At 42.6% G+C, this 24,522-nt stretch overlaps 1 protein-coding gene and 1 pseudogene across 3 annotated transcripts; both read right to left on the bottom strand.

Moving 5' to 3' along the window:
* Window positions 1-2,643: 2,643 nt before the first annotated feature.
* Window positions 2,644-5,832, bottom strand: ZCCHC12 (zinc finger CCHC-type containing 12). Of its 2 annotated transcripts, none has more exons than XM_080652678.1 (4): window positions 5,606-5,832; window positions 5,208-5,259; window positions 4,865-5,010; window positions 2,644-4,473 (listed from the first exon to the last, which is right to left on the bottom strand). In XM_080652678.1, the coding sequence occupies exon 4, from the start codon at window positions 4,376-4,378 to the stop codon at window positions 3,173-3,175; it is 1,206 nt and encodes a 401-aa protein (XP_080508804.1). In that variant the 5' UTR covers window positions 4,379-4,473; window positions 4,865-5,010; window positions 5,208-5,259; window positions 5,606-5,832; the 3' UTR covers window positions 2,644-3,172. The 2 variants fall into 2 exon arrangements, with proteins under 2 accessions (XP_080508804.1, XP_080508803.1); XM_080652677.1 differs by having other exon boundaries at window positions 4,889-5,010; window positions 5,606-5,819.
* Window positions 5,833-20,712: 14,880 nt separating this feature from the next.
* Window positions 20,713-21,822, bottom strand: LOC308239737 (zinc finger protein ZIC 5-like; annotated as a pseudogene). Its single transcript has one exon. The product of its transcript is annotated as a zinc finger protein ZIC 5-like (transcript).
* Window positions 21,823-24,522: the final 2,700 nt, after the last annotated feature.

Genomic DNA, 24,522 nt, shown 5'->3' with positions numbered 1-24,522 from the left:
TGTCAGGTTACGTCAGGTTGGTGAAATAAAAATTTAGACAATCTCAAATTCACAAAACAGAAGAGGATAAACAGGAAGAAACAGGATGAATCACAGAACAGGTTTTCAGAGGAGTGGTCTATACTGGCGCCCCAGGCTAACGCCAGTGAAAAGGAGGGTAGTGATACAGATAATTCTTTTTTTAAAAATCATCACCTGACTATATTTCCTCCATTGATTTCTAGAGAGAGTGGAAGGGAGGGAGGAGGGAGAGAGAGAGAACCATCTGTGAGACAGAGACACACTGAATGGTTGCCTCCCACATGTGCCCCTATGGGGGTTGGGGAACATGCAACTGAAGCAGGTGCCCTGGGCCAGGAATCAAATCTGAGACCCTTTGGTCCAGGGCCAAGGTTCTTACTACTGAGCAAAACCGGCCAAAGCATCTTTATTTTTTATTTTATCTTTCTAGTCTACCTGGTGCCAGAAAGAAATTATGGCTGTATAAACAGTGTCTTGTGTGAACAAATATTCCACAAGTGTTTATAGAGTAAAAGAGAAAAGGTGAACAGGAAGTGGAATGATATTCAAATCTGGACTAGATGAGGGAGGTAGATATCTCCTAAAGGTAGACTTATTGAGGGAAAGAGAAGACTTAAGGGTTAAATCCTATGTGAGCTGGGAACTGTTGGGGCCCCTGTGGAAGCCTGAGTGGAACTGCCTCTTGCCTGGGGGTGAATGGAGGGATCCCCTTTGGCTCTTGAGAGATGGTGGTGGCTGCCAGGGTCCCAGAGGTGCCCCAAGAGATGCAAGGAGTGGCTGGCTCCTGGCCAGTTCTCAGCTAAAGGGCCCCTCCCAATCTCCCTCTGGCCTTGAGGGTTAAGAATGCGAATTTTTAAAAATATATTTTTATTGATTTCAGAGAGGAAGGGAGAGGGAGAGAGAAATAGAAACATCAATCATGAGAATCATTGATCAGCTGCCTCCTGCACACCCCACACTGGGGATTGAGCCTGCAACCCAGGCATGTGCCCTTGACTGAAATCAAACCGGGAACATTCAGTCTGAAGGCTGTAGCTCTATCCACTGAGCAAACCAGCCAGGATGAGAATGCTGAATCTTCAGGAAAACATAGAGTGTGGGGTGGAGAGGTAATGGCAGAGCCCAGAGACAGGGCCTCCACCACCCTCTACCAAGAGATGAGTATAGCTGAGTGTGGGGAGTCCTAAGGTCAAATTGTGGGGTCATTGATGGAGCAGGAGCAAGAACCCAGGGAGGACCTAAGGAGTTGTTTCTAGAAAGAGAAATACTTCAAGGCAGGTTCTTGTCATGGCAGCCCAGACAGGCCTGCACTGACTTTCTACAGTGCCTGGCTTTAGCCCCTAACCCCTTCAGGGTCCCTTTATCCCTCTGAGTGGCCCATCAACTGCTCGTATACCTAGAACCCCAATACCTCTTCCTGGGCTCCTCAACCTGTGCCATTCCTGATACAACATAGCCCAGAGTTCTGTATGAAACCCTGGAATCTGTGGTTCCTACCAGGCTTCCTGTCACTGTCAACCTCCATGTAACCTCAAATGCTTTCCCCTGACCCACACAGCTATGTGCTTCTCCCCTGAGGCATCATCTCCCACTGCTGCACACTCTGTCCTCTCAGCTCCGTGGAGCACCAATTTCCTGCATGACAAACTCCAAGTCCTCGAGTTTGTGCATTCAAATCACTCCCCACCCCCTGCCTTAAATGCAATCATTCCCACACAACCAGCCTTGTCCTGCTCACAAAGTAGAGACATATGCACCTACAAGAGACATAGGGACCCTTGGGGCCTGAGGTCACACATGTCCTGTCCTTTTTTATAAATCACACTCCAATATGAGATCAGGAGAGGGGGCAAAGCAGGTTCCTCCGAAGGTCTCTCACCTCCTCCCTATCCCATGAATGCCCTTCACTCTGCTAAAATGGCATGGCTTTCTGATACCCATGTTCCCTCATGTGTCCTAGCCACTAGATTGCTTTCCATCCCTCCCCAGTTATTCTCAATTCTCAAATTGGTGTGGGGTTAGCTTGGAGTCCTGAGCTGCCTGTGTCTTCTGACATCTAGCCTCAGGGCTTAGGGGGTGAGGCTCAGTCCAGTGCTATCAGTTGAGCCTCTGGTGCTGGGCTCCCGTGAGTAACTGCTCTCTCCTTTCTTTAACTGGGATTTGGGAAGAGGCCGGTTTCAGCCCACAGGAGAGATTGCTGGTTGTGACCACGATGTCAGCTAGGAGCAGCAGCAGTAATCTAAGAAATCCACTCAAAGCAGGAAGAGCTGCCCCTCCCCAAAGGGACAAGGATCGAAGCCTCTAGACTTCCCATTTGGGGTTATACTCGCAGCACCAGACTCCCCAGCCATAAGACTCCTCTGGATACATTACAGAAATCACTGAAGCATTGTCAACTAGTGGGTGCCATAGTTTGGCTCTGTGATCTAAGGGACAAGTCAATTGTAGAAAGACTCTCTATTTACCTTTGGGGAATAGTTCAGCTTATTTCTTCTTCCCTTTGCCTCGTCTGCAAAATGAGATTGCTAAAAACCCCACCCCTTTATAGCTTTTTACCATATTTCTCTTATTTCCTTTTCCTTTACTTCTTAAAATAATACCACAGAGACATTAAAATAGATGCTGATATATATTTATTGACATAGAAAGAAGCCCACAACAAATTGTTTGGTGAAAAAATACAGACTATAGAACAGCACTTATATTTGACACTTTTATCTGTACTTATATCTATCTGGGTACATACTAGTAGGTATAGGGAAATATCTAGAAGGATAGTCATCAAAGGGTTGACAATGGTTATATAAGGGTAGAAGATTTGGACTAATTTGTACTTGACTTTTTGTACTTTTTTGTTGTTTGAAGATTTAACAGTGAATTATATCACTTCCACAAAGAGAATAAAGCCATCAAGGAAATGAGCACACACAGAAAATAGACCCTTAGGCAGCAGAGGTGGGGGTGGGGAGCAAGGACAGAGGACAGGCCATCTCTCTCCACTGTGCTTATATCCAAGACCCTTTCTCCTGAACCCTAAAAAAAGGCTGCTATGTGGATTAATTCATGCAATTAGAAGCCCCCTCCCTCAGTTTTCCCATCACTAGGCTCTGAATATAGCTTAAGGGTTCATTTAAGGCTGAAGGCTAGCACCTCACTGTAGCTCAGAAGGGTCATCAGATTGGTCAGGAGCCTCTCTTGACCGCTCCTCCTCTGTATGTGTCAGCTCCTGCAGGGTCATGACCAGATTTTCAAACATCTCAGCCTTGTTGCTCTTGTCACAGGTTTCCTTCGAGTGGTCCTCCTTGCCACAATATGAAGAGTGGGTTGTGTATTTTCGCTTCCTGGCTCTACAGATATCCCCAGGACCATCATTTTTATCTCCAGAACCCCCACTGGTGGAAGGACATTGAGCCTGGGAACTATTGGGGGAATCAATGACTACCACTTGATCCTGAGGTCTGGCTCTGCTCCTGGGGGGAGGAGAACCAGAAGATGAAAGTGGAGGGTCCTGAGACTCCACCAGGATCACATCTTCATCTGAGTCATCCAGGGTGTCATCTATCTCTATCACGTTGCAGTCAGCACTGTCAATTACTATCCGTAGGGAACCCTGAAATGCCACTGGGCTGGTTGCCCTTTCCACCATTGACTCAGATCTCCTGGCCCGTTTCCGATTAATAAAAGTGTCATCCCAATCCTCCTCCTCCCTTATCATCTTGATTAACTCCAGAAAATTGGGAAGACGCTCCTGCTCATTTGCATACATCCTGAGAAGATGCTTCAGCCTGTAGCGCAGGTCCCCATTCAGCTCAGCCCCTAAAAGGAGCTGGTGCAGGCGAGTCTGGTTTGCATCTTTCGCAGCTATGATCCCTGCCTGAATAGCATTCTGGAGCTGCACCTCTAAACGGATCACATAAAGGGAGGCTTTCTCCCCTTGTGCCTGCAGGGTGTTAAAAAATTTACCATGGGCAGTCACATTGTTTTCAGTCTCCCCAAACACCAATTTCATTGCGTGCAAGAAATCTGCCACACTTAGGTTGGGGTTGGCTGCCTGGAGCAAATGCATGACCTCCCGGGCAGGGCCCCTAAGGGTTTTCAGCAAGCGCTTGAGCTTTTCTTCTTCAGACATATTCCAATCTGGCAGGACCCCATTGACTTGAATTAGCCAGTTTTCAAAGGTTTCTTCCCCCTGGGCTGGCACCCCCTTCCCTGAGAACAACTTCATGTTTCTTTCTGCCATGTTGGCCATTAAAGGACCAAGACTCCTACCCAGGGACCTCAGCATAGAATGGGCCCAAGGCGGCAAGCGTGTGTTCTGCCGCCGGCTATTACCCATGTGTGCAATGATGCTAGCCATGACAGATGATGATCGGGTATCTGAATATTATCAAGATGTTTGGGCTTTTTGGAAAAGACTAATCTGCAGGCGTGCCGGGAGCCTCTGCCTTCCTCCTGTAAAAAAGAAAAAAACAGGAGGGGTGTGTAAGAGGAGATTAATAGGGCTGCAGCTGTTTTATCTCCCTTCCTGAATATCCTGCAGTACATTTTATATCTGCCTGCTGTCCTAAAAATATCCTCCAGGAGACTGGCAGTTACAACCTCAGGGAGCCAGCCGGTGTCTCCCTGTTAGCGGGGAGCTTTGGACAGCCACATCCATTCCTCCAGTCTTTCAAGAGCAACAGCAACTGTTGCTTCTAATTCTAAGTGTAATAGTGTATGGAGCTGATGTTGGGCTCTCAAAATAGAGCACAGTGGTCAGATCTCATTAACCTCATGGTCTCAGATCTCAACCACATTCCCTCTCAAAGTGTCTCTCCCCCCACCCTTTATCTCAGATTCTTACAGGAGCTCAGGAACAAGCGTGCACCTTTATTTCACTCTCAGCCTCTGCAACTGGTGGCCTCCATGAGAAAGCTTGTCTCCAGGGTACAGGCGATCTTTGTCCACTGGGGGTCCCTGATCCCGGACCTCTGGGCGTCAAGACTGAGCCTTCACCAGGAAGGGCAGGGAAAGGAAGGGTCAGAAACAGCCCCATCCCTCATCCCGCTCCCTCCCTCCTCATCCCACACCCCTTTGCTCCCTCCGCTGTAGCCAAGCTGAAAATTCCCTCACGGACCTTTTGAATACAAGCCAAAGCGACCCCCGCCCCGCCCCATCACACTTTCCCTTGGAAATCTTCGGCCTACCAGCTCTGCAATCAGCCGCACAGAATTAAAGTCCGGATTCGTCTTAGATGGCCTGCCACCAAGAAAGGGAATAGGAGTTGGACACGCACACGCACACCCATATATCCCTCACCAGGATGAGATGAGGGGATGCAAAGGGATGTCAAGACAGACAGCTTGCGATTCTCTTCACTTGCCTCCCCAACCTCCCTGAAAACTCCCCCCTCTCAATCCAGGCAAACCCTACCCACTAGACAGCATCCCGTGGCACCCCACCTCCTCCCTCAGCGCAGCCAGGCCATACTGAGTGCTCCTTGCCCAGCCTCCTAGTTCTGTATTTTCCAAGCGGGGAGCCGCCCAGTCCCGGTGTGGCTTTCCCTCCTCTTTCCCCGCCAGGCAATCGCGCCCCCTTTATTTACCTGTGCTCCGCGGGTGGGCAGAGGCGAGACAGCTCTGGATGTAGGCTTTGGCCTCTGCGGCCCTGCAGTGGGAAAGGATGGACGCCTCCTGGGCCGCTAAGCTACTGGGGCTGCCGGAACCGAACTGCTCTGCACTGCCGCCCAGCTAGGGGGAGTAGAGTCCGGTCAGCACGGTTCCCAAGGCAGCAGCAGCTGCTTTTATCCCCAGTCCTCTGAGACAAAAGAGCGTGACGTGCGGGCTGGCGCGGCCAATCAAAGAGGCGTGTGTGTGTTGGTGGGGGAGGGGGGGTTACGACTCCCAGCACAACCTCCATCCTAGGCAAGTTATACCGGAGCAGGGAGTGGGGGAGGGGACAAAGGACTGGGCCGCAGGTCTGCTGGGCTTCAAGTGCAGTTTGGTTGCATGGACTGCAAATTTGCTACTCTTCCCCTTCTCCCTCTTTCTCCCTTGACTAAATTCCGTGCCTTGAGGGCAAGTGCATTAAACGCGAGGTGGGATCGAAAACAAATAAATAATAGAAGGACTTCACCTTTGTGTGGTGGGAAGGTGGGTAGGGGTAAGAACACTAGAGTTTTCTTAGTGCAAATAGGCTTGCACAGATATCTTTTACTGTGAATGAGGTGGCAATATGTCCAGTTAACAGCGAGAGGACTTAGGCACCCAGGCTGTTAACCAATTACTCACTAAACTATGGGTACAAGGCTGACTGCAACAGAATCATTTTGGGGAGCTTGTTAGAAATGTAGATTACTGGATCTGCCTTCTGGGGGATTCTGATGAGATGAGGGGATGCAAAGGGCTCGGGGATGATTTTAGATTTTAGGTTTTTAACCACCACTGTAGTTGATCCTGAGGTGTAGAGAAGATGGTAAGTAAATGCACCTGTCTCCAATGTATATGTTCACAGTATATTTGTGGTAAAATGCATCTCTAGGACATATGTTCTTACCCGTGTCCATGATCTTTCTGAAATTGTATGGGAAGAGTTTGGAATCTGTAAAAGGCTGAATAATGGCCACCCAAATATATCAAGTCCTAATCCCTGGAACCTGTAAATATCACCTTATAAAGTAAAAGAGCCTTGACAGATGTGATTGAGGATTTTGACATGGAGAGATTGTCCTGGATTATCTGAATGGGCCCTAAATGCAATCACAGGTGTCGTTATAAGAAGGAGGACAAGAGAGCTGACACACAGAAAAGGAGAAAGGGATGTGAAGACAGAGGCAAAGAATGGAGTGATGTGGCCACAAGCAAAGGAATGCTGGCAACCACCAGAAACCAGCAGAGGCAAGGAGCAAAATACAACTCTGCCCACACCTTGAATTCAGTCCAGAAGAACTGATATTAAACTTCTGGTCTCCAGAACTATGAAAAAACAAATGTCTCTTCTTTCCAGCCACCAAGTTCGTGGTAATTTGTCACTGCAGCAAAAGGAAACTAATGCAAATTGTATTTTTCTGAATCCATAGCTTTGTCAATTTTAAAATGGGTCAATGGCTCAGTAATTGTTAAAAACCACTCCCCTGCGATATTTCTTCATTAGTATCTTCCTCCTTCAATTTGTACTTGAGGAAAGAGTGTGAGAAATTAAACACAGTTTTACTAGAGCACTGAACCACAGTTTTCTGCCATAACATAGCTCTCCCATTTCCTGGTTCAAGGATAAGTTGCTAGGTGGTTATTCTTTGAGCTCTTGAAAAGACTTTGCCTGTGCTGGACTTGGCATTACTAGACCCAGAGAAGGAGCAAATCCATGAAAACACTATGCAGTGCTGTCTGGAGTGAATGGGCTATGAAGCCAGTGACTCCATGTCTTAGCTCAGGCTGCCATGACAAAGTACCATAGACTGTGGGGGCTTAAACAACAGGAATTACTTTCTTTGAAGTTCTGGAGGCTAGAATCCAGTTAAAGTTGCCTACAGGATTGGTTTCTTCTGGGGCCTCTCTCCTTGGCTTGCAGATGGCCACCCTCTTGCTGCCTCTTCACAAGGTCTTTCCTCTGTGTGCCCACTCCTGATGTCTAAATTTCCTCTTCTTATAAGCACCCCAGTCAGACTGGATTAGAACCCACCCTAACCTCCTCATTTTCACTTAGTCACCTTAAAAATCTGAAGTTTAGGAGTTAAAGCTTTCAGTTGAAACACAAATAGCTACCTTTGGTTGCCTTCCTCCTCTGTGCCAGGAATTTTCCATCCGTTATCTCTTATAAGCATCCCTGGCAACCCTGATGAGATAGAGATTGTTCTCCCACTGAAGGAGCTGAGGCCATGCAGGCTCTTCACACTAGGGCTTAGGCTCATTGGAAGTCAGAACCCAGATGGGGATACTTATGGGAGATCCTGCCCACACTAACCTCATAACCCAAGGTCTGCATCTTTCATGAAAATATTCAACAAGAGAGTGAAACAAATATAATTTTTTTTCAATTTTAAATTAAATTAAATTTTTTTCCATCACCTTTTATCCCCTCTATGCCCTCTACCACCTCCACCCATCCCCCTCTACCCCTGCAATCACCACACTTTTTTTCTTTATTCATTAAGGTATTACACATGTGTCCTTATCCCCCAATTGCCCCCCCCATTGTGCCTTCACCCCCTAGTGTCTGTGTCCATTGGTTATGCTTACATGCATGCATACAAGTCCTTTGGTTGATTTATCCCCCTTACCCCACCCTCCCCTACCTTCCCTCTGAGGTTGGACGGTCGGATTGATGCTTCTCTATCTCTGGATCTGTTTTTGTTCATCAGTTTATGTTGTTCATTATAAATATAATTTTAGACAAACAAATCTAAGAGGGTTTGTCACCAATAGAGTGAACTAATGGAAATTCTAAAGGATGTACTTCAGGAGGAAAATGGTCTTAGAAGAATAAAAATCTAGAAGGAATAAAGAACAAAGAAAGTAATAATGCATGGGCAACGTAAGTGAATGTTGACTGAAGAAGGATTCATAAAAACATCTATTCTGGGGTTTTTTGTTTTGTTTTTAGTAACTTTTTATTTATTATTATTTTTCAATCCTTACCCGAGGATATTTTTCCATTGATTTTTAGAGAGAGGGAAAGACAGAGAAATATCGATGTGAGAGAAACACATCAATTGGTTGCCTCCCGCACGAATTCCAACCAGGGCCTTGCCAGGGAGGAGCCTGCAACCCTTTGGGCCCCGGGCCGATGCTCTATCCACTGAGCCAAACCGGCCATGGTTTATTCTGTTTTTTAAAAATAAACGAAGTATTGTACAATAAGAAAAGATGTTAGGAAGGACATAAATGGAGTTGAACTTTTCTAAGGGCCTTGTATCATATCGGAAGTGATTTAGGTATTTATTAAATGTACACTTTGATAAGGTAATTTTGTATGTAAGAATTAATAGTATGTAACTATTAAAATAATAGTAACAGGGTGTAAATTTCCAAACTAGTAGAGAGGGAAAATAATTGAAAAAATATTTTTAATTCTCAATAAAAAAAAATTCAAGAAGAGGTGAAAGAAATATAGGTTGGACCAATACAAGCACAAAATAAAATTATAGCTTGAGTCTCAAATATATCAATAATTTTATTAGATGTTTGTGAGGTACATGATCAGATTAAAACAACAAATATTATCAAGTGGGATTAATAAGTGCACCCCTATTTAAAAGAGACAAATCCAAAATATAAGAATACAGATAGGTTGTTAAATCACACAAATAATATATGTGACAGAAAACTTGTAGAGCTGTACTCATATCAAATAAAATACACTTAAAAGCAAAGCATTATTAGAGACATAGAAGGTTATTTCACAACTAGAGGCCCTATGCACGAAGATTTGTGCAAAAATGGGCCTTCCTTCCCCTGGCTGCTGGCACCGCCTTCGCTCTGGCCGAGAGCCACCTTTCTGCCTTTGCTCTGGCCCAGAGCTGCCTTTCCACCTTCCCACACTGCCCAGAGGCCTGGAGCTGCTGGGGCCGTGTGGAACGCCTGCATCGTCGCCATGACAACGCAAGTGTCCCACCCCGCCCCGGCCGCTCAGTGCCTGCATATGCAAATTAACCTGCCATCTTTGTTGGGTTAATTTGCATACTCACTCCTGATTGGCTGATGGGTGTCGTGAAGGTACAGTCAATTTGCATATTTCTCTTTTATTAGTGTAGATGATAAATGGTTCAATTCACCTGGAATGACCTTGTACTTATAAATATATAAAGTAAAAATTAACTTACTAAAAGGAGAAATAAATATGTAATCAGAGTATATATTTCGTTATATATAGAGAGGTCTTACCATACTTCTCCCAGTAGCTGATCAAGGAGGCAAAAAAATGTCTCTAAGGATATAGAATTTTTGAACAATATAATTAATAACTTGAACTAATCAACAGTTATGGAATACACATACAGAATGCTTATAAAATTTGACCAAGTACTAGGCCAAACAGCAAGTTTCAACACATTTTTAAAAAATTAAATCTGGCCTGGCTGGCATGGTTCAGTAGTTGAGTGTCCACCTATGAACAAGGAGGTCATGATTCAATTCCCAGTCAGGGCATATGTCCAGGTTGCAGGCTCAATCCCCAGTGTGGAGCATACAGGAGGCAACCATTTGTGGCAGAACAATAATGAAAATACTCATATCAACACTTGGGAATGCAGCTAAAGCAGTGCTTAGAAGGAAAAAGTATCTCTTATCAATGATGAAAGGCCAAAATTTTGTGAATTAAGCATTCACCTCAAGATGTAAGAAAACAACAAGATAAACACAAAAAATTAGGAAAACAAATCATAAAGGTAGGAACAGAAATGACATAGAAAGCAATAAAAAAATAAGTTGAGAATTTTCTCTCTTGACATTTCTGTTCAACATTAGACAGAAATTAGACATGAAAAATAAATAAATAGCATCTAGATTGGAAAGAAAGAAGTAAAATTTTCTCTGTAGATGACATGATTTTATATGTAGAAATTCCTAAGGAAATCACTAAAAAACTGCTGGAATGAATAAATTAGTTCAGCATGACTATAAGATACAAGATTAATATATAAAAATCCAGTTGTATTTCTACACACTAACAATGAACAATCCAAAAATGAAATTTAAAAAACAATTCCACTTTATAAGAGCATCAAAAATAAAATATTTATGAATAAAATTTTAAAAAGAAGTGTAAGACTCCTACATCAGAAACTTCTCTGTACTTCTGTTACAATGTTCCTGTAAATCTAAAACTATTCCAAAATCCCTTCACTTGTTTTACCCAGACCCCCAACCCCGCGGCCCAACCCCCCCCCCCCGCCCCCGCACCTCACAAGTGTCAGTCTGTTCTCAGTATCTATGAGTCAAGGTAAAGAGATTAAGAAGGAAAAAAAAAAAGACACAGATTGCCAGAAGGAAAGGGGAGTGGAAGGAGGTGGAAGAGGGCAAAGGGGGGATGAATGGTGGCAGAAAGAGACTTGACTTTGGATAATGAGCACACAATGCAGTAAGCAGATAATGTGTTATAGAGTTGTGCATTTGAAACATGTATGGTTTTATTAACCAATGTCACCCAATAACTTCAACAAAAAAATAAAAATTTAAGGAAAAAGTACAATTGCATAGTTACAAAATAGTCATGGGATGTAAAGTAATAACTATGTATGGTGCCGGGTGCATACCTGAATTATCAGGGGGATCTCTTTGTAAATTATATAATTGTATAATCACTATGCTATATACCTGCAACTAATCTAAAATAATATTGAATGTAAACTGTAATTGAAAAATAAAATTAAAAAACAAAAAAAAACCTTTTCCAAAATAAAATGTTTATATGTAAAAAAAGGATGAATTTTATGGAAGTGCACTATCTATAATAATAAAAGTGTAATATGCTAATTAGACCAGACAGCTGAACAACCTTCCAGACGTCCATCCGGATGACCTTCCAAACAAAGCCGGGGCTGTGAGGGCCGAGGCAAGCCGCAGAGGCTGCGAGGGGCTGTGAGGGCCGGCTGAGGCTGTGAGGGCTGGCCAAGGCAGCTGGGGCTATGAGGGCCGAGCCCCTTGCATGAATTTCGTGCATCGGGCCTCTAATATCACAATAAAGCTGTTTTATAAAAAAGAATACTTCTGATATGGATCCATTTATATAAAGCTCAAACACAGGTGAAACTAAACTACATTGTTCAGACATACATACAGAGATGATAAAGCTAAAATAAAGCAAGGAAATATTACCATAAAGTCAGGAGAGTGGTTACCCTGCTGGTGAGGGAGGAGTTTTGATTGAAAAGAGATCTACACGGGGATTTTGTGGTGCCCCAGTGTTTTATTTCTGATCTTGATTAATGGTTACATGGGTGTGTTTTCAACTTCTGTTAAAATGTATATGCATGCTTTATGCACATATGTTCTATTTTCAACAAAACAATAAAATTAAACTCAGTCACATAAGTTTAGGTGGACTTGTTAAAATGTTGGACTGAGCCAGGCTATTTATTTCAGATATATACAGAAAAGAGTTGCTAAAATAAGTGTCCATGAGATTAAAAGAGGAAGTAGGGGTGGGGAAGGAGTATAGAAGGGCGGGGGGGGGAGGAAGGTTTGACTTTCTAAAAGAAGTGCTTATTTGGGTTGGGTTAGCTAAGCACTAAAGATGGGGTAATAGTAAACCCAATATCAGATTATAATACTTTTCTTTGCATTCTTTTTTTGAGTAAGAAAAATTTACTTTTCAACAATGGTATATTATGAGAATAAGGAGAAATTTAAATACTCTTTGTATCAGTGTAGTATTCCTTGTATTAAATTAAAAGGTTGTGGTTGAAAGCATTTAATGTATAGTTACATTATTTTAAACATTATGATTATTCAGTGAGACCTTACCATTGAGTTCCAAAATAGTACCACTTAACAAAAGTTGTTTTTTAAATAATTATAATTAAAATAATTCATCCAATTTGTATATTTCATTAAAAATCTCTTTGTAAAATATTAGTTTTGGAGTAGTGTGTAAGATTGTATGTAGTTGTTCACTGAATGTTTTGTTAGCCTTAATTAATTTCTTTAAAAACTTTTATATGACCTTTTTCACTGATTATACATTTCATAAAGTATGTTCAATATCTGGCCCTGTCAACCAATATTAAGAGTAACCACTTCCATATGTTTCATCAATATTTGACTATTTGATAATATGTATTCACACTTTGACTCTCTGGGAGAGATAAAGAATAAATGCTGGATCCCTGGACAAAATTATAGTTTACACCTTTTTTCTGACTCAGTATTACATTCATTATACCTAAGGGAAAATGATGCATACTATAATTAAAGGCTATGTTTTATTTTATACTTTAAAAAAATCTGGGGCAGCCTGGCCAGTGTGCCTCAGTCGTTGAGCATTGACTTGTGAACCTGGAGGCCAGGGTTTGGTTCCTGGTCAGGGTTCATGCCCAGGTTGCAGGCTCAATCCCCGGTGGGGGGCGTGCAGGAGGCAGCTGATCAATGATTCTCTCCCTCTCTCTTCCTCTCTGAAATCAATAAAAATGTATTTTTTAAAAAAAAAAAGATGGGGTAATAGTGGTGAAGTACACAAGCTCAGCAGCCCAACAAACTCGGTTTGAATTCTGCATCTGCCAGTTAGTTCTTAGATTCTTAATCCTCCTGTGCCTCAGTTTCCACATCTGTGAACGAAGTTTATAATCACATCTAGCTCAAATGTTATTGTGAAGATTAAAGGGGATAGTCCTTGTAAAGTCTTGAGAATGGTTTTCGACACGTAATTGCTTAATAACTATCATCTGTTATTACTTCTTCCTACAGCTCTTTATAAGGTATATTAAATTAATTCTGAGTCCCTCTTGTATGTCTGCTATTGTTCTATTTTCTATTTGTGTGGATACATGAAAACATTAAAATTGAATTTTTATTTTTTTTTTATTTTAATAAATCTTTATTCAGATTATTACAATTGTTTCTCCTTTTTTCCCCCCATAGCTCCCCTCCACCCAGTTCCCACCCCATCTTCTGCCCTTACTTCCCCCCACTGTCCTCATCCATAGGTGTATGATTTTTGTCCAGTCTCTTCATGAACTTCCCATACCCCTTTCCCCCTGAGAATTATCAGTCCACTCCCTTTCTATGCCCCTGATTCTATTATATTCACCAGATTATTCTGTTCCTCAGGTTTTTAATTCACTTGATTTTTAGGTTCACTTGTTGATAGATATGTATTTGTTGTTCATAATTTTTCTCTTTACTTTTTTCTTCTTCCTCTTCTTTAAGAATACCTTTCAGCGTTTCATATAATACTGGTTTGGTGGTGATGAACTCCTTCAGCTTTTTCTTATCTGTGAAGCTCTTTATCTGCCCTTCAATTCTGAATGATAGCTTTGCTGGGTAGAGTAATCTTGGTTGTAGGTTCTTGCTATTCATCACATTGAAAATTTCTTGCCACTCCCGTCTGGCCTGCATTGTTTCTGTTGAGAAATCAGCTGACAGTCGTATGGGTGCTCCCTTGTAGGTAACTAACTGTTTTTCTCTTGCTGCTTTTAATATTCTCTCTTTGTCTTTTGCTCTTGGCATTTTAATTATGATGTGTCTTGGTGTGGTCCTCTTTGGATTCCGTTTGTTTGGGGTTCTGTGCGCTTCCTGGACTTGTAAGTCTATTTCTTTCACCAGGTGGGGGAAGTTTTTGGTCATTATTTCTTCAAATAGGTTTTCAGTATCTTGCTCTCTCTCTTCTTCTGGCACCCCCATAATTCTGATGTTGGTACGCTTGAAGTTGTCCCAGAGTCTTCTTACACTATCTTCAACTTTTTGGATTTTTTTTTTTTTTTTGCTTTTTGCTTTTTCGGTTGAGTGTTTTTGCTTCTTTGTATTTCAATTCTTTGACTTGATTCTTGCGTTCCTCTAGTCTGTTTTTGGGTCTCTGTATAATATTTTTTATTTCAGTCAGTGTATGTTTAATTTCTAGTTGGTCCTTTTTCATATCCTCGAGGGTCTCATTGAATTTATCAGCCTTTTCTAGGATATTCTTGAAAAGCCTTATAACCGTGGTTTTGAATTCTATATCCAGTCGTTTGTTTTCCTCCATTTCTTTCATTTGTGATCTGTTTCTTTGACGCCGCATTTTCACTGCTTCCCTGAGTTGGTAGGGTAAATTTGTGTGCTAGGTTTCCTATATGGCCCAGTGGGTCGGCCTCCCCAGTTAACCTGAGGTGGACACTCTTGGTGCACCCCTTTGTGGACTGTGTGTACAGCCTTGTTGTAATTAAGTCTTGATTGTTGTTGGTATCACTGGGAGGAATTGACCTCCAGGCCAGTTGGCTGTAAGGATCAGCTGCGTCTATGCTGGGAGAAGTTCGGTGCTGGAGACAGCCTTATAGGATTAGACTTGCCAAATTGCAATAGCCTCTGTGCTCAGTTTGGATGGGGTGGAGTCTCAGGGCGGAGCAGACAGTCTTGGCTTCCCGGCAGCCTTGCCCTTGCGCGCACGCGCAGACCTCTGCCTTCCCCGGCTCCCAAGTCTCCGCCTGAGAGTCCAGACTCCCCCCACAAGAGCGTGGGTCCCCAGGGGCTCGCCTGGAACTGGGGTCCAGTGCAGTCAAAACTGGGGCTCAGTGCAGTCAGGAGCCTCTGACTCCCTTCCACTAGGGAAAGCCTGTGGCAACCTCCGCAGCCTTTGTGCGCACTGGCACGCATGCGCCTTCAGTCCTCCGCCTTCCCGGCTCCCGAGTCTCCGCCCGAAAGTCCAGACTCCCCTGTAAGAGCGTGGGTCCCCAGAGGCTCGCCTGGAACTGGGGTTCATTGCAGTCAGAACTGAGGTTCAGTGCGGTCGGGGACTTCCTTCCCCCTTCTGCCAGAGAAAGTCAGCCAGGCTCTCAGCCGCCCTTCCTCTCTGCGCGCACAAAGACCCTTTGCCATACCTCCAATTCTCTGTGAGCTTTTCTCTTTCCTTCTAGTTGTAGAATTTTCACTCAGCCAGCTTTCCTGTGGTTCTGGATGGTGTCCGTTCTGTTTTTTAGTTGTAGTTTTGAAATTGTTGTGCGAGGCAGCAGTTTAGGTGCTTACCTATGCCGCCATCTTGGTTTCTCCTAAAATTGAATTTTTAAACAACTACATTATTTACTTCTCACTCTTTCAGACTGGTTCTGCCTCTTCAATTAGTCCAAAAAGAGGTTGAAAGGAATAAATATTTATTGAATGTTCTAATGTGCGAGGTATAGTGTCAGGTGCTTTACATATGCCAACTCCCTCAATTCTCAAACCTATCCTATGGATTGCTACATTTAATAGAAATTGAGACTCAGAGAGGTTAAGTAAGAAAACTTAAGTTGCACAGCTTGGAAGAGGTGAGGTCATTTTTTGGAAAAAGGTCCATCTACTTCAAGCCCTTGCACTTCCCACAGCACTGTGTTGGCATGGAGTTAGAATCTACAAGGGATTCAAATAATTTTTAAAACAAACGCTTTGTTGAGTTATTTATATGTCTTAATATGGAGAAAGTCTGTCCAAAGCCTGAGTGCTTTGTATTCTAAAGAGTTCATACAGTGCAAGTGTATCATTTCAGAGCAGACCTAAATCTCTTGTGCTCTGCAAATAGGTGTCCCTAGAAGTTGCTTTAATTGCAACAATCTAGCAGTCTGGCTAAAACCCAAAATACAGTGGTAGGATTTCCAGAGGGGAGTGTTTTAACTATAGGAGAGCACAGGCCACCAAATCTGAGGGAGCCCAGTGCCAAACTTCTGATGAGGGCCCTGGCATCCGAAACTGTTATTTGACAAGTTCTTCTCGCTCTGCCCCAGGTCTCTGAACATAGGAGAGCACTCCCCCAGACCACCACCACAGAGGGGTCCAGCTAAATGTTCATCCACATTTGCACAACTGCAACGCCTCAGGAAAGAGAGACTAGCCCCTCCCTGCTAGTCTGGATCCACTGAGGTGATTGAGGCCCAAGTGGTCCTTTGGTGTCTATTTACTGTGAAGTAACAGTGCTGAGTACTTGAAAAAATCCCTGCTGACTGACTGATGGAGTGGATTGCTGCAGCATAAACCAGATCTAGAGCATGAGAGGGAGTATGGTGGAGTGCAGAGGCAGAAGGCAGGCTGGAAAACCCTGGGTGCCCAACTGGAAAAGGGAGGCTGGAGAGTAGATAAGGTTGGCAGCTATCTGTGCAATGAAGGAATCACTAACATGCAGCCTGGAGGCCTGGGCTCAAATGTCAGTTCTGCCACTCTTGGAACAATTCATTAATCTCTGAGTATGTTAGTTTCCTTATCTATAAAATGGAGATAAATCACAATAGTGTCTATCTCATTTGATTGTCATGAGAATCAAATTAAATCATGTATATGAAAGCACTGTGAAATCTCTCTTGGTATATAGAAATGTGAGGTTTGTGTTTACTTATTTCCTTTATGTGAATATCCCTGGCATCTGGGATAGTTTCTGGAACATAGCAAGTACTCAATTCATTCATTGAATGAATGAATAAACTGTGTACCAGATTTTGAGTATTGACTTTTAGAATACTAGGTGCATGTGATAAGCAAAACTATGAGACAGGCAAAAGTAAATTGTACCTTTCCACCTGGAGCCCTGTCCCTTGTCCCTTGACAGAGAGGTGCCCTGTAGGTATTAAATATCCAACATCTTCATGCTACCATTTTCCCTTACCTGGCCCATTTGGCACCAATCATGACAAGAAGGATGACTGCTGTTCATTAAGGGCTTATATTCTCTGCACTTGGCTTTACATGCATACCCTCAGCTTGCTCTTCAAATATTTAATGGCTATTTTTCTCAGAAAAAAAGTACACGTTGATGGCTCTGAAGCTTAAATTTTCTCATCTAGGCTGTAAGGCAAATCCTGCTGCAGAAACTGGAATGGCTCCTGTTAGAATTTCTGTCCCCAGGACTCTTCTAGCCCAACACAAACCCAAGCTTGAAATTTATGCCAAGGGGCCCAACTGCCATAGCTGTGCCATCAGGAATGGCTGTGATTGATGGGCACAGGAGCACTGGCAGAGGAGAACCTGGGGTCTGGTTCCTAAGGAAATCCAAAACATTCTGAGAGGTCAGCTAAGGACTCCTACCCTTGATTGATTCCAAACTGCACCAGGCACTGAAGTTCTTCTATTTGTTTCACAATTACATCGCTGGGACACAGCAGCTGTCATTCAAATCCGGGTAATCTCTTTTCAACACTCTGTGACTTTTAAGGGAGCAGATGGAACAACTTGTCAACTGCTTGTCCGAAGCTGCTCACCTGGGCCCACAAATCCTTCCCTCAGCCAACAGATTTTTCATAAAGGAGTGCTAATCTCTCTGGCTCACTCCCCTTTGCATCCTTACAACCTTAGGCTACAGCCAATTGCTAGGCTTAGAACCTTATGGTAGGCTTTCTGATACCACTTACCCCATTCTTCCATTGTAATTCTATCAAAGAAAGAACAGAACTATTTGTGTAATAATTTGATTACATTTGGTCTTCCCTAAGTGCCCCCAATTTCCACAAAAACAGATGGCACAAAGCAGATGCTCAATCAATATTTGTTGAAGGAAGGAAGGAAGGAAGGAAGGAAGGAAGGAAGGAAGGAAGGGAGGGAGGGAGGGAGGGAGGGAGGGAGGGAGGGAGGGAGGAAGGAAGGAAGGAAGGAGAAAAATAGAATAAAAATGTGGTAATTGTTTTTTCAAGCCTTTGGAGAACTGTCTTATGAAAGAGGGGGGATTTTTAAATTAACTTTTTATTTTTTTATTTTTTTTTAACAATACATAGGAAGAATACCTTTATTAAATTTTTACTCCATAATCATCCTTGCTTTCTATTGAAGGTACACATTTTAAGTTTTCCATTTTAGGTGTATCAGGAACCAATAAATCTGTGGCAGAGTTAACCTATGCATGACAAAATACATAAAATACATATTCTTTTGTTTCATAATAAATAAACCTGTAGCATAATAAAGAATAGTGCAAACTACCATTGGAAAAGTTGTATAAATAAAACAACTCATTACAAATCAGAATTATTTTGTTCTAATAAGTTTACAATACATAAATTATCCCCTCAAAGTTCATACCTTTTTTTGTCTATTTGAAAAAGATTTTAAAGTGAATAGGAAAATCAAATAAACTTTTAAATGTAGACTCATTTTATATCAAGTTTCATGATCTTTTTCTTTATAAAGGAGGGTCTGCATGTTTAATATTCACCATAACAATTTGAAGACAACATTGAAAGGCTTGCAAAGTGACAGCACCATGCACTGTACTAGTAATATAATATATCTATAAACTATATATAATCTCAACACAATGCAAAAAAGACATGCAGGAAGAGTCCTGGTTTCACATTACGTTGTTCATTCAAGTAAGTTTAAAAATATATGTTTCCATTTTCTCTCCTTTTTTTAAAAAATAAACCGTGGATCATAAACAACAATCTTTCACCAAAATGTATAATATAATTCTTTGGTGTGCTTTGAACTCTTCCAGGAAAGAAAAAAAAAAGGATGTCTGAAAATAAATTAATTCAGCTGTACAAATAGTGTTCCCATACAGGTTATTAACAACGATAAGACTACAACCACTCACAGTACACGAAACAAGTTTCTATAAACCCTGGGGAGGGGTGTCTTCAGGGTCTCCGAGGATAAATTAGTGCTCTTTAGTATATTTGTATGATGTTTATGACGGACTACATTTTGCACACAAGATGTGTTGTACCAACCGAAAATAAATTGACTAAGAGTTATTGTCCTAGGTCCTTGACCTTTTTTTATCCTAGCTTGACAGCTCTGTCAAGGTCACACATTCATCAATGTTTGGTGGTAACTATAAACCTTTTAAAAATTTTAATATGTATAGCAACTCCCTCCCCTCTTTTAATGTAAATCATACACTTCACACACTGTCATTTTCAAATGGGGTTCAGTTCCGTGTGCTCAGTGCTCAGGTGGAAGAAAATGCATTAAAATGCACTTTCGGGCATCGAGAAATAAAGGCTTTTTAAAAGGTTAATATAAGAGTATAAAAGAGGAGTTGGCCTATTTTAAAAACAACAGCTTTCAAAAAAAATAGGCATGCTGCCAACTTCACACCTCCCTAGCCTTGCCTGTTAATTCTGGCATCCCAAAGAACTTATGATCTAAAACGTAATTTCCTTATTACCCAAGAAGTTTGAACATAGTAAAGAGGCAGCATCTGAGATTTCAGAGTTTTAAAAAAATCAGGAAAAGAAAGCACTTGAATTTTTTCTATTTTATAAAATAGCAGTTTCACAGTTGTTTTTTTGCAGCAGCTTTTTCTCTTATTTCCACTTTTGCTTGAACAATCACAGTAGCACAATATATGGAAATGTAGTAAGATTGCTGCATTTTTTTTTAAAATCATACAAGCAGAGTACTGAATAATCCTGTGTAAAAACAGTGTTTAGGTGTGATCAGTAATAAAAAGTGGAAATGGAAAATGACAAATAAAACTTAAAAGGTTTTTACAAATATTTTTGGACACAGGTACAATCTAAGAGTCCCAAGATCTGTTGGCAATGCAGCAAGTGTGTGGTTTACAATCAAGAGGCCTTTGCAGAATTAGGGCCCAAGAAGGAGGCTAAGAGGCTCCAAAGAAGCCCATGTTATGGTATCAAAGGCATTTGCAAGGCACTCTAGGAAATGCAGAGGGCCTTGTTGCTCTGTTGAGTTTTGACTTATTGTTCTCTCTCTCCTCTCTCTCTCTCTCTCTCTCTCTCTCTCTCTCTCTCTCTCTATATATATATATATATATATATATATATATATATATATATATTATTGGCAGGGTGTATCTTGATCAACTACTCGCCATTCATTTTTCTTGGTACAATTTGCTCCCAGCCCTGTCCCCATGCAACCTGTAAAGTCCAGCTTGGTTGTTTTTTGTTTGTTTTCTAGGGGGGGGGGGGAAGCCCAAATATCTTAATTAAATTAATTAAATGTACAAACACCATAGGGTTTCATACCAAATAAATAGGGCTAATTAGACCCAGTGGCAAGTCTGAGTCACAGATTTTCCCAGGCTCAGCATTGTCTCATGTTAGGATATAGTCCAAGAACTCCCTTTTACTATTTTACTTGTTATTATTATTAATACATTCTAATGTATCGTCCGCACAACTTCAGAGTTCCCATACATCTCCTCATCTTCAGACTCAGAAGTGGTTCCGTTGCTGGAAGGTGTGTGGAGGTGGCTGGGGGCCCCCGCTGGCCTGGCAAACGTACCACTCATTGAGGTCGACTCCTTGTTGGGTCCAGCACAGGGGACAAGGGGGCACCCAGGGGAGTCCCCACTGATGAGTAGCCAAGGGCTCCTGGAGAAAGAAGGTGGTGGAGACTTGCAATGAATCTTCATGTGTTTCCTCAGGGAGCTCGGGTGAGTGTAAGATTTGTCACAGCCTCGAATCTTGCAGTAGTAGGGCTTGTCGCTGGTGTGGACATGGGAGTGTTTCTTTCTATCACTGCTGTTGGCAAACTTCCTGTCACAGCCATCAAATTCACATTTGAAAGCCTTTTCCCCTGTATGAGTGCGCTTGTGGATCTTGAGGTTCTCGGAGCGCGCGAAGACCTTGCCACAGCCCGGAAAGGGGCAGGGGAAGGGCTTCTCGCCCGTGTGCACGCGGATGTGGTTGATGAGCTTGTATTTGGCCTTGAATGGCTTGCCCTCGCGCGGACAGTCCTCCCAGAAGCAGATGGGGCTGCTTTGCTCGGGGCCGCCCACGTGCTCCACCGTGACTTGGTTCACTAGCTCGTGCATGGTGCCGAAAGTTTTGGAGCAGGGTTTGGCGCCGCCGGCCGGGGGCGGTGGCGGCGGCGGCGGCCGCCCGGCCAGCTCCTCCGGGTCGATCCACTTGCAGATGAGCTCCTGCTTGATTGGCTGCCGCATGTAGCGCAGGAAAGCCCCGGCCGCCCCTGGAAGGTGGGGGTGGTGCTGGTGCGGGTGCTGCGCGGGCGCGGACGGCGGCGGCGGCGACGGGGGCGGCGCGTGATGCTGCAGGTGGGGTCCCGGCCCGGCCGCCGCGGCGGCAGACGCTGCTGCCGCCAAATTCAGGTTTAAGTTCACAGCTCCGTAGCCGTGCAGGGCAGCGGCTGCAGCGGCCGCCACTGCCCCTTAGTGCGCTTCGCCGGAGCGAGGCGCGAAGGGCGGCTCGGCGCGGCCATACAACTCAGCCGCCGCCGCTGCCGCAGCTGCTGCCAACCCCAGACGCATCTCTTAACTTTTTATTTTGAAATAATTTCAGTTACAGAATAGTTGCAAAAATACTACAAAGAAAGAAAAAAGAGAATACTACAAGTAATTTTCATATACCATCTCTCCAGATCCCACCAATTTTAAATATTTTGTCATTTGTCTTATCACTCTCTCTGTCGCTACTTATATATTAATGTTCTCCTTTTCCTGAACTATTTGAAGGTATGTTGCATACATCATGGCACTTTTCTCCTTAATATTCACAGCATAATTTCCCAGGACAAGGACATTCTCATGGATAACCACAGTACAGTTATCCAATTCAGGAAGGTTGACAGTGATACACTAGTGCAGCCTATAGTCCTTATTCCAATTTTGCCAATTGTGAGGGAAGATTTTTGGTTCTGTTTGGTTCATCAGGGCAGAAGGAAGATTAACAGGTGAACATATGAGGAATATGATTTTGGACTATACAATGTAAAGATTGATCTGAAAATTATAATTATCTACCAATAAATGAAATTACCTTTCTCCAAAAATAGGAAACTTCCTGTTTCTGGAGGTATTTGGGTAGAGACTAGATTACCTGTTAGGAATGAAGGAAGAGGAGGTCCCTTATGAACATGAGCTATATCATAAGCTTCTCTCTTTGTCTACTTCTGCAAACCAGGTAACTTACATACAATATACTGGGCTTCTTTTTATCACTTACCATTTCTAGTGTAAGGGTTGGTCCTTTGTGTAGTTGGAGTAACCAGCCTTTTCCATGGCATTGAAGATGCTCCATCAGCCTGTATTTACCCTGACATGTTTTATAATCAGGTCAGCCCTGAAATAATAATATTAACATATATTATGTGCTTATTATGGACCAGGAACTGGTTTAAGTGCTTTGCAAGTGTTAACTCATTATGTCTCCAAAAAACCCCAGGATATAGCTGTTACTATTATCTCTATTTTATCAATGAGGAATCTGAAGTTCAGGTAGATTTTGATATGTTGATTTGGTTCAGGTTCAACTTGTTAGGATATTTAAAACATTATGTTCCAGATGAAATGAATGTATATGGAGATTTAAAAAATTGATTCAATTCTTAGAAAGAAAAAGAAAAATGGAAGAAAGAAACCAAAACACAGATTTCAAGACTTCAAGAAAACTAGTATTTCCATCTATTGATATTTATTCCTTTCCAAAAGGGGCAGTCTAATTTGGAGTTATTGGTTTTTTTGGTTCTCTATTTCTATGTGTCCTGACTTTTTATTGTTGTTGTTATAATTATTATTTTTATTTAACACACACACCTTTCACTTTAATGGACATTCCAACTCAGGTTAAGGATTCACCTGGCCCTGGCCAGATAGCTCAGTTGGTTAGAGCATTGTGCTGATACGCCAAGATTGAATGCATAAATAAGTGAACAACAAATCGATGTTTCTCTCTCTTCCTCCCTCTAAAAAAATCAATACATTTTAAAAGGTTTTTTAAAAACAAGGATTCTCCTACAGACTGTCTGTGTAAACTGTTGAAATTCTCTACTGCACTATCAGCCTAGAAGACAGAGAAACCTGAAGGGTGGCTTCTTCTTTTCCTGGCCTTGTGGATTGCATGCTTTTTTCAGAGCAGTTCATTCCTAGCGAATTCCTACGAACCCTTCAAATTTCAACTTAAATGTCACATTCTCAGAAAAGTTTTTGCTACCCTTCTTTTCGCTCCCCAATGTATCCTCAGTACTTAGCTCAAGAAATGTTTGTTGAATGACTGAACAAAAGTATGAAGATTCAGTTCCACTCCAGAAAAAGAGGTTGACCAAAAAAACATCAATGAGTAAGTGGTGCCTCCAGAGGCAAAAAGTAGGATATTCTGGTATCAAAAGTCAGAGCCAGCCAGTGAAGTCAAAACCAGGGGTTTGGTGCATCCAGCAGGGAGTTGTGCTCCAGGTACCCTTGCTCAGTAGCTGAAGGGCAGTAGGAGCAGCATGAAAGATCTCAATTCAGTGTTACCATGCATAGCTGATGGGAAGTAGTCTGGTGTTAAGGTTTAAATCCTTCTACAAAGAAAGGATACTACAGAACACATGCCTCCATGGTTTTCTTCACTGGGGACAGAAAAATAGAGCTAGGCTAAAAAGAGTTCAAGGGAAAATTATAAAAGGCTTTTGAGAGAAGGGGTTTTGCTGGCTCCAGAATAATGTCCCCTCTAAGTGGATTTCACAATGCTGTCGTTGCATTTTTACATGCAGCCCCTAGGTGGCAGCAGTGTGTTACTCTTGAGCTGCAAGTTCCTAATAATTGCTCTGCCTTGACAATGTCTTGCTTGCCATCCCATGACTGCCCCATAGCAGGCTTGGATTTGGGTTTTCTTCATCCTGTTCTGAGAAGGCTTTGTAATGTGTCTTCTTCTGGGAGTGATTCCATATGTCTTTCCTGGTAGCTGACTCTTGTAGTTGCTCTCCTCTCATTGGGAGTACCTCCCAACCCTGTTGGAAATCCTGACCCAAGAGTCCCCCTCCAACAATCCATAGTCAACATGTCCAAAACAGAATTCATATTTCTCATCTACCTCATCCTCACCACCCCCCTCAAGCCTTTGCTTCTCAACATCATCTTGAACATTTCCTATCCATTCATCTCTTATACATGGTGAAGCCACCTCTAAAATATTCCAGATCTACACCCTTCTCTCCAGTTTGTCTGGTACAGCAGATCCCCACCAGTTCC

This window comes from Plecotus auritus (assembly GCF_963455305.1).
Source record: "Plecotus auritus genome assembly, chromosome: X".
Lineage (NCBI taxonomy): Eukaryota > Metazoa > Chordata > Mammalia > Chiroptera > Vespertilionidae > Plecotus > Plecotus auritus.
Note: the sequence above shows the minus strand (reverse complement) of the source record. Positions and strands in the feature narration are given on the sequence as shown.